The following is a 10,293-nucleotide window of genomic DNA, read 5'->3' on the forward strand; positions in this document are numbered from 1 at the left end:
CTTTTTAGTTTCCCCAAGTTTCTAATTTTATGGTGGGTGATTTCACTATTAATTTTTTTAAAGGTTTTTATTGAAAATTTAACATCAGATACAAAGACAAATCAGTGACAATAAACTGTCATATGCCAAATACAGATTATCACGTTACAAATTCCAATAAAAAGAGTAAGTACTTCACAATACAATAGGTCTCAATATCACAAAAATTAAGCTACAAAAAATTATGCCTATCAGGAGAAAAAGGGTGTCAAAGGGTGTATAGAAATTTTGCTTTCTGCTTTCTATAATCCATGCCTTTTCCTGTGATTACATTCTGATAACATGCTGTGCCTTGTTTCCTCTTGCTAGCCACATGGTAAGGCCAAATGGCCTCGATAGCCATGCCATAAACCCTCATTCTTTCACACTTTCATGCCAAAAGCAGACCCACATGCAACAAGTCACGTAGGCCATGAAGTACCTGGAAACTAGGTCAATTGCTTGCAGGCGTGGCCTCCAAACTTCTAGCCATTCCTGTGTTGCAGCTATGGCAACCAACAATTGGACACACCTATGTCCACTCGTGATTGGCCGAATGGCCATCACATCTAATTTGTGACTGGAATTGGGCTATAATTGTTTGATCCCAATGAGAGAGACTCGCTCTTAGCTCTTGCTCTCTGCTCCTGCTCTCTCTGCTTGTTTTATGGCACCTAGAAATGCCGTCTCGTGAGGGACAAAGAACTGTTTTGTGAATTGGACCACATGGTTGAGCAAAGATGGATTTTCCCTTCAAAATCCCTTGAACTGTTTGGATATTCCTGAACTTGGTAAATATGTATCTTTTACTGTGTAGTTAAGGCAAATCGCCTTAGGCTTGTTATTTTGGTAAACTCTGGTAGTCTGTGTTAAGCTCTGTACTGAATAAAAAATTATTCTTGTTTCTAAATGGTCTCTGATGTTGTACCTGAGTTCCAAGTCTAAATCTGGTGGCTAACCCTGACCACATATGCTACCTTGATAAGAGTGTGACTCTCTAAGTGAGTTGCTAATGTGTTAAGTTCCAGATACCAACTGAGAGTTTGAACCTCTAATCTCAGGTTGGGGGGAACGTCTGTAGAGGTTCTGGTGGCACATTGTTCTGAAACCAGAGAGGGTATAGCCTATCTCTGGGTTTGTTGTTTAATGTACTGGAAAAGTACAGGATTGCCTCTCATCCCTGGTTTAATCCTGTACATGGTGGTCTGAGCTGTGAGATCTATGAATTGGAATTCAGTTGCAACAATCCTGGGTATGTTGCCCTGTGTGCAGAGCATGCAGTAGACTGTAAGAGAAGTTTGTTATTTTAAATAGTGTTAGCTAGGAATTTTGGACATGGATAAGGGAGGTGAACATTGCTCCCTGGAGGACTGAGCGTCCTTTCAGCTTTGGCCCAGCTGCTTCACTCTTACTGGGGTTACTTGTACTTGCCCTCTGCTCTTCCCCAGTAGCATATTGGACACCTTCCGACTTGAGGGACTCATCTTCCGGCGTCATATCTTTTAGCCTTTTGAATACTGTCCATGGCTACTGAATAATAATGATGCTGTGACAGCTGAGCACTCTCCCCCCCCCTCATCTATTGAAATGGAAGGCTTGACCACATTCAGAATAATGAGAATTGGTTCATTACTACAGTGTACATTGCTTAATTGGCATGCATAGCCACACCCCAGCAGATGCTATGGGTGCAAGTTATGACTGACTTAATTTTCGGGTTGCCTACTGGTAAAGTGGGATGAGCTGGTAAAGTAGGATGAGCTGAGTTTCAGAGGTTGAACAAGGCACTGTCCTCCCTCAGTGCTGGTTCAGCTACTCATGTGGCACTGTCTGTCAGCTGACATGGAAGCCTACATGTGCATGGAAGCAGTTTCCTGGAACATTATCAGAGACAGACACATGACCAAATGGATGGTGACTTAGGGCAGTATCTATTTCAGAGGAGCTACAGAGAGGTGAAAGTCTTGCATTCCTAAACAGAGATATACCCTTCTAAGGCCATTGACTTCCACTGGTCCGTTGACTTCCACTTAAACAGGTATCACTCTGCTTAAGATTGCAGTTGGTAGTCAACTAGTGTCTTATACTGCAGATGTCAGTCTATGGGTCAGTATCACACTAATTCAAGGAAAAAATAAATCTCATTGTCCTGGAAAGTGCCACACTTGTTTTCCATGGCCAGAGACTGTTTTTGCTGTTCTTTAAGGGATCCCAGGCTATTGGCTTTGGGGATAAAAAGTCATCTTCCACTTCTTAGTGGCAACAGGAAGAAGGGCAGAGGCATCCTCTTTGGCTTCTTGGAAATAATCAGGACTGACGTTGTGCTGAAAACTGCTGTGTTTATCACATGCACCCACAGTAGCATAATGTTATGATCTCAAGTGATGTGGCCATGGCCACCTTGGAGAAATTCTAGTTCAGCTAGCACCTGGGCAGAATTGATCATGGTGGTTTGTGAGAAAGCTTCATAGTTTGTCCAGGCTGTTTTGTGTGATACTGCTCCTTTGTAGATACTGTTGTCAATCTCTGTTGGTTCACTTTCTGAGTAAAGGAATATGAGATCTAGAACCTCTTGTTCAGAACTGCTTCAGACACTCTGTAGCTGACGTAACACATGCATCTCCTGTAACAAGATCACTTCAGATCTCACATAAGGAGTTGCTTGTCTAAAAGTACCCCCCCCACACACACACACAAATGCATCTTGTTGTTCTCTGTGATGCTACTAGACTCTCTCTCTTCTACTGAAGACCAACATGGCTACTGTTCTGAAACTTGCCTCTGTAATAGCAAGGGGACCTTGAGCCCACTCCAGGTCTTACCACATGTTGAATCAGAGGAATGAGAGAAATATCTGAACAGCTTTTGAAATGTTTCCTGAAAGTTCAGTTTGATGAGATGTGTGAGGCAATTCCTCTGCAACATTTTTTGTGCCTTGCCTGGGTACTGTTCAAACACCTTCAGGAAAAATGCTGAAAAATTCTGCACCGCGGAAACCTTTGGCAGGAATCAATGGCCTCTCTACTGAGAGGATGCTGCTAAGTCAGTTCTGACTCCTGTTGCAGGTGCAAGTGCTAACTCCACTTTTAAAGCAAAATATTGCCTTGTTGTTTTGCAGGAGCCTCTGGAAGCATTTTCGTGCTGTTAGTCTGTGCTTGTTCTTGCTGATCTTTCCGGCTTACATGGCCTACATGATCTGTCAGTTTTTCCACATGGATTTCTGGTTGCTGATCATTATTTCTAGCAGCATACTCACCTCCCTTCAGGTAAGCCATATCCCATTGTATGTAATTGATGTGTATTAGTAGAGATGAGCAGATCCTGCAGTTTTGGAGTGTGCATTTATTTGTATATGTTATATTGAAACATCTCACAATTTTTGATTACATTTCTTTTAAATAAAGTCCTGATTGAGGATAAATACCTTGTTAAATAGGAATGTACATAAACATTTGTTTATAAATACTCAGGTGCTTTATTAGTCCAGTAGCGCCTTAAAAACTAACAAAATATATGACAGGGAGTGGTCAGATTCTCGAAGAGGCATGTGAGGGATTCAATCCTGAAAGCAACTACAAGAACACCCTTGAAAATCGGGGACAACATCATCAGGATTCTAAAAGACATCCCATTTGAAATAAAGCAAAAGAGAAAGAAATATAAAGACTTAATCCTTTTTCTACAAACAAACAGCATTGCCTACAGATGGTTAATTCCAGAAGACGTCATTTCAAACTACACGATAAAAGAGAAAAGATTGACTCTGGCTTTAAAGCACGTGAGTTCCTGAGATTGCAGCTGGGAGAGACAGCCGAGGTCGCTAAGGAAGATGATGACAGCAAATCCAGTGGCGAATTGGACTCGGTGTCTTCCGACGAAGACTCTGCTTCCAATAAGGGGGCAGCTGCCCCCAAGCGTGCATATCAACTGAGGATGAGAAAAGATAAAACAAAATGAAGGCTAAAGGACTCTGAATTGTGCCTTAAAATTTTGGTTTTATTATTGAATGCTCTTGGGGTTCTCTTTAAACAGTTAAATCAATGGATAAAAAGATAAATAATTTAGCATAACTGACCATGTTCAAAGTAATACTAGCAATTTAAGATTAACATTTATATAAGCTGTTGTTATGATCTCCTATTCTTGGGGGTTTAGGTATTAGTGGCTGAAGGACTCTGAATTGTGCCTTTGAAAAACTTTTTTTATATATACTAGATGCTTAGGGGTCTTTCGGGTTAACAGTGATACTTAAGATATGAAAAAATACTATAGTTGAATTAGTTCATAATGGGATTAGCGTGATTGAGAGATAACGTGTGCTAAGATAATTAGATGATCTCCTCTCTTGGGTTTTTAGATAGTAGTGGGTATCTTTTCTTTATCTCTTAATGTAGTCCCCTTCCCTATTTCTGTTGTAGTTTGTAGTCTTTATAAAAATGCAATTAAAAAATCCCCTCCGGAGGGCCAAAAAAATACACAATCATAAATAGTTCAACATACAAATATAACAAGAAATTATACACCTTTAAGTACTATACTAAGTTTGATATTATACAATCAATAAAATACAAAGTCTAAATATTTCTTAGGTAAAAAAGCAGAGACTATTAGGCTGTAGTGTTACATAATCAAAGAAAGGAAACCATTTTTTCCAGGAAGATGTTAGTCTTTAAGGTGCTACTGGACTCTTACTCTTTTCTACTGCTGCAGATAGTCTAACACGGCTACCCATCTTGTGCTTTATTGGGTTATGAATTCTGGGGAGTTCTAGTCATGAGACTTGAGTCAGATGGTGCATTCTTTCTTCTTCCAGGTACTTGGAACACTTTTCATTTACGTTTTGTTTATGGTCGAAGAGTTCAGGAAAGAGCCAGTAGAAAACATGGATGATGTCATTTATTATGTGAATGGCACCTATCGATTACTAGAGTTCCTTGTAGCACTCTGTGTCGTGGCATATGGTGTGTCAGAGACTATCTTTGGAGAGTGGACTGTGATGGGCTCGATGATCATCTTCATTCACTCCTATTACAATGTGTGGCTTCGTGCTCAGTTGGGGTGGAAAAGCTTTCTCCTCCGCAGAGATGCTGTGAATAAGATTAAATCACTTCCTACTGCTACCAAAGACCAGTTGGAACAACATAATGATATCTGTGCCATCTGCTATCAGGTATGTAATGTGTCCAAATATAGATTACTTGGAGTATATCTTTTTTCTATCTTTCTTTTGACATCATGCAGGCTGCCCTTATAAGATTGTCAAAAAATTTAACCAGAAAAGTGATTCTGTTCACATATGCGCAAAGATGACACTGTAGCCTGGTGGTAAAAGTATTTCCTGTCCTTACACCATACACATAACAACAGGCTTAGATCCACCAGAGCATTTCCATGAATATAATGATCTCCAGACATGGAGCATGACTTTCTGACTTCCTGTTGCAGTCCAAAATACCCCCAAGATCAGGATGGGGGGGGAGGGAGGAGCAAGTTGCACTCCATGGGCAGAAATCTTTCCGTCTGTGGAAATGCACAAGTAGATCCAAGACATTGTGTGTGGAGCGGATCCTCCAGAGCCTGTGTGCATGATGGGCTGATCTGCTCAATTTGTCTTCAGAAAAGGAAGGGAAGATTGTATGTGCTGTGGGCAGAACTCCATGTAATGTATTCATATCACACATTATGTTGTGTACAAGATGGTGGGCATGTGCTAATTCTTCTGTCAAACAAGTTGTACTGCCAGCTGAGCAAATGAACTGGACCAGTTTCTGCACCGTTAAATGTGGTGACTTATCAAATGATGGAGCTGTTTCTGTAATTTTGTAAGATTCATCACCTGGGTTTCTGTGTGAATGGTGGTCTAATGTTAGATGCTTCATAAAGCCGGAAACAATGTTGGCTGCTTTATATTAAGGACTTTAAATCGATGCCTGTATCTGAGATGGCTTGCAGGCTGCCCGTTGAAACAAGATGCTGACAAGCCTGAACTGGCAACTTTTAATGACAGTGACACCAGGCTGTTCAATCATTTTGTATCAGTTTCTCTTTTGTCAAAAGTCTACCCAGTTTAACTGGCTTCCACTCTTACCTCCACTCCCATCTCTGTCTTTACAGGATCCATTTAATCTCCAAGGCCTATTCATTTAAAGAGCCAATTGTTCAGCAATGAAACACCATTCAGATTAGGTTTAGACTTTTATATTTTTTTTAACTTTTTGCATTTTTGTGCACACGTGGGGACTGGCCCACGTGTGCACAAACCTCCCCCTCCCTCCCACCTGCCCCCTCCGTGCTGATTTAGCGATCCGCACGGAGGGGGCAAGTTGGCTATTAGATATATAGATGGGAAGCAGAAGTAATGAAATGAAAAGGACTCTGAAAGTTACACTCGTGTAACCCATTAAGCTTTAAATTCTGTTTATGCTTATTTTCTTGTGTAGCGGTTGCGAATAGAAAAGTCCCACTCTTGTAAGTGGTTCATTAAAAGCACTTTGAAGGAAGAACTCCTTGCAATTAATATCCTTTGTCTATAGCTATTGAATTACATCCAAGCCATAGATGACTGGTAGAGTAGGTAAAAGGTTCAGTGGCACCTTCAGGGCGAACTCATGGAAAACTGCTGCCAGCCAAGGTAGATGAGGCCATGTGATGGACAGGAGGCTTTCCTGCCCTGAAGGGGGGGGGGAAGCCACTCAGCTGAGCCAATGGGAGTCCAGCTCCAGCATCCAGTCACCTTTCAGGAGGGGGATGGAATGTTGGAGGGGAAGCACAGCAGGAGTTCCGATATTCCTCAGGGAGAGTGCAGTGGTAGTCTGGGTCTGCCTCAGTAAAAAAGCAGACAATTTGAAGGGTATTTCTGCCTGGCAGCGTGGTTTAACTTTACTTCTGGGAGAGAATAGAGTGAGGCCTGTCTCTGGTGATGAGCAAACCTTTTACCTTCTAGTCTTGACTCTTGGGAAAAGGCAAGCTGGTGTGGGTAGAATCCTGTGTGCTCAAAAGGATCCAACCTTGTGGCTAGTCAGTGAAAGCCTGCTTTGTACCTGAAAGCATCAAAGAGTTTTTCAAACTGCACTCTGAAGCCATAACTAGCTTAAACTTATGTGGCTCAGCCAGGTTTCTCTTTTGGCTACCTGGTGAGCTGTGCTGCTGTTCTGTTCTTTAAAACCAATCCGTAAATAAATAACTCTTATTTGTTATCTATGTACAACTCCTCATCACAAAACTTACTTCACAGCAGTGAACCCAAAGCCTTTACACTTGCTACCCCAAGAACATCTTTTAACCAAGGGGAAGGTTTAGTGTTCAGAACAAATCTGGGTTCCTCAAAATCAGAAGAGGCTATATGGGCCCCCTCAGTTGCTTGCAAAGGGCTGTTATAGACCAATTGTCTGAATAAATGTAAGACAGCTCCTTGGAGATTCAGACAGTTGAGAGGCTCTCCATGTATGTGTTTGACCTAGACTCCATGAAGTGGCATGGGCCACTTGGATGCCCTTCAGATTTAATTGTTAAGCTCTTGTGGGCCACAAACAGTAGGCCTTTGTGGGAAGTCCAGTGTGTTGTACAGAGGACCAAAACCCCTAAAGCCACGCAAAATAAACATGAGGGGAGGGTAAATCAGTCATCTTGCTACTTCAATATATGGGTACTTACTTGGTCACCCATGCACTCCCATATAGGTCCCTTTATCTTATGTTTGGATGCTCTAGGCATGCCATAGTCAGTTTCTCTTTCCAAATGCTATATGCGGGCCTGTAGATTAAAATAATGGTTCTTTTGTGGCCCAACAACTCAGGTTCTGCACCGAGACAAGAAGAATATTGCAACCTGTATAAAATGTGTATATTGAACAAGCGTGCACAATTAATTTTGCCATGTTTTTGTATTTTGTGCGACTTATTCCCACCCAGTGGCTGAAAATCATCTTCAGGCACCTGTTTGACTGTTCAGATTTTGGCAGGCATTCCCCATGTTCTTTCAAGCATACCTTCTCGGCCATAAGAACTAAAAACTTGCTTTTAAAATAAAAATGGAAAGTATCAAGAAATCAAATTCTTCACCCTCTAGTACAGTCAGTTCATTTTTTGTGCTTGCACAAAATTGACACCGTTCTGCTTCACTCCTTACCTACGACTGAATGTTGCATTCTGCTGTTTTCATATTGAATGAATGCATGTTAAGAGTGTGAATAGTCTTTGATCCATGATAAATCGAGCACAGTGACCCTAGTCCATCTTTGTCATGGTTTAAGCTTAACAGTTAATTCTAGTCTTAGTTGAGATTTTGGTTGTAAAGTGGTATAAAGTGGAGCCAGTTTGGTGTAGTGGTTAAGTGTGTGGACTCTAATCTGGGAGAACCGGGTTAGATTCCCCACTCCTCCACTTGCACCTGGCTGGATGACTTTGGGCAAGCCGTAGTTCTGATAAGAACTGCTCTTGAAAAGGAGCAGTTTCTGTCAAGAGCTCTCTCAGCCCCACCTACCTCACAGGGTGTCTGTTGTGGGGAGGGGAAGGGAAAGGAGTTTGTAAGCCGCTCTGAGACACCTTTGGGTAGTGAAGGGCGGGGTATAAATCCAATCTCTTTTCTTCTTCTTATACAAATACTGGAATCAATCAACGGGTTGCTTCGGGAGGATGCTTTTGCAGTTGGATACTGTATGTTCCATCTCCTTTTTTTTCTTTCCTTCAGGACATGAAATCTGCAGTCATCACCCCTTGTGGCCACTTCTTCCATGCAGGCTGCCTTAAGAAATGGCTGTATGTGCAAGAGACCTGCCCCCTGTGCCACTGCCAACTTAAAAACCCAACTCAGCCTCCAGGGCTGGGATCAGAGCTGGTGCCACAGCCAAACCTTGGAGCAGAACAAAATACTGTTCAGCAAGAGGCAACGGAAACTCCTGGTGTAGAACACCAGAAAAGGGCAAGAGATGAACCTATTGACAATGGACAGGCTGTCAAAGGTTTGGGTACCCTGCAGGACTCTTTGGACACCAAGGATAGGCCTGTCATTCCAGATGATGCCTCTACCTGTGAGGTCAGCCAGGCAGACAGTGCCATGGAAGGACTGGCTAAAGAACAGGAAGAGGCGGTAACACGAGGCCTTGGGGGTTGTATCCAGAATTGAACAAGCAGAGGATGGTGCAAGCAACACTCCAGGGTCCCTTGACTGAGCAGACGGAATCCTAACCTTTGTTGTCTTGGACAAGCTTAACTCTCAGAATGCTGGCCAAAATGTATTTATAATATCCCATGCTGATTTCTGTGAGCTGCTTGGTTTACAGGGCTCCCAGTGCAATCCACTGGAAACTATTTTAGAAGCTGCCGCCATGTTGCAAAAAAGGGGCAGAAACTGAGAAATCACAACTAAGTATTGTCAAAAAGGAAAGTTGTAAGAAAAATAAGAGGGGGTGGGGTGGGAATGAAGACAGCCAGGTTAGTTGGGGGGGGGCAGTCAGTGTTGTTTAAGTGCGGAAGGGAGAATCAAACAGAAGGATGAGAAAGATGTGTTTGAACCTCTGGGCTTTGGCCTCTCTGTAGCGGCGAGAGCTCCGCCAAGATCGTTGGCAAAGATTCTGTAGAGCACTGAAGGGAGAAGTCAAGGAGTCCCATCATCGATTGTGTTGGGAATGGTGCTTCAGGCATGTTGGGTCAGGGCAGCTGCATTTGCATTTGTGTAATCTATAGCAACTCTTGACTTTTTACAACAGAGCTGTCAACACTTTAATGTTTTTGTGAATGAACGTTCTGGGCAGCACGGGCTGTGTGAAGTAAACTAAAGCTCCAGTGAACTCTCTTGACTCCAAAAGAGTGGAGGAGAGATGTGGGAGGAGTTTTAGGATGCTGATTGAAGCCTCTCAGTGCTGTTCGGTTTGGTCTAGTGTCTAACTTCTTGCAGCTGAATTGAAGCAGTATTAATCTCCTGGCAATATTTGCACCTTTTGGGAATGAGTACATAATCCGTATGATCAAATGCTGCAAATGCCACTCCTAAAGCTGTTAATAGGATTTGCACCTTTCCCCCCCTTTTCTTTGACAACTATGTATGTGTATTTAAATTTTTACATTCATCATGGCTTTCAGGTAGAAATAGGGATTGGGGGAGGGATGGGAGCTGGCGAATTTTTTATGTGATTTTTGATATGAAAAGGAACTAGTCACTTATTTATACACTAGGCTTGGCTCAAAGAAAGTGTGTTCTTTTGTTTTCCTCAGAAGTTGTTGTTCCTAACGTGAAATGTGGCATTTCATTTTATTTTTTAGTAGTGAACTTGGGTGT

The 10,293-nt window shown here is 42.2% G+C and overlaps 1 protein-coding gene across 1 annotated transcript in view; it reads left to right on the forward strand.

Moving 5' to 3' along the window:
- LOC107106850 (RING finger protein 145-like) overlaps positions 1-9,451 on the forward strand; it is a gene marked incomplete at its 5' end in the record, with an annotated part of 21,675 nt that extends 12,224 nt beyond the window's left edge. Inside the window, 3 exons of the mRNA XM_015407065.1 lie at positions 3,137-3,284; positions 4,832-5,188; positions 8,707-9,451. Coding sequence (XP_015262551.1) covers positions 3,137-3,284; positions 4,832-5,188; positions 8,707-9,141 — 940 coding nt within the window. The remainder of the gene's footprint in view (positions 1-3,136; positions 3,285-4,831; positions 5,189-8,706) is intronic.
- Between the last annotated feature and the right edge of the window lie 842 nt (positions 9,452-10,293).

Source organism: Gekko japonicus, unplaced genomic scaffold (genome assembly GCF_001447785.1).
Source record: "Gekko japonicus isolate JY-2015 unplaced genomic scaffold, Gekko_japonicus_V1.1 scaffold2245, whole genome shotgun sequence".
Classification (NCBI taxonomy): Eukaryota; Metazoa; Chordata; class Lepidosauria; order Squamata; family Gekkonidae; genus Gekko; species Gekko japonicus.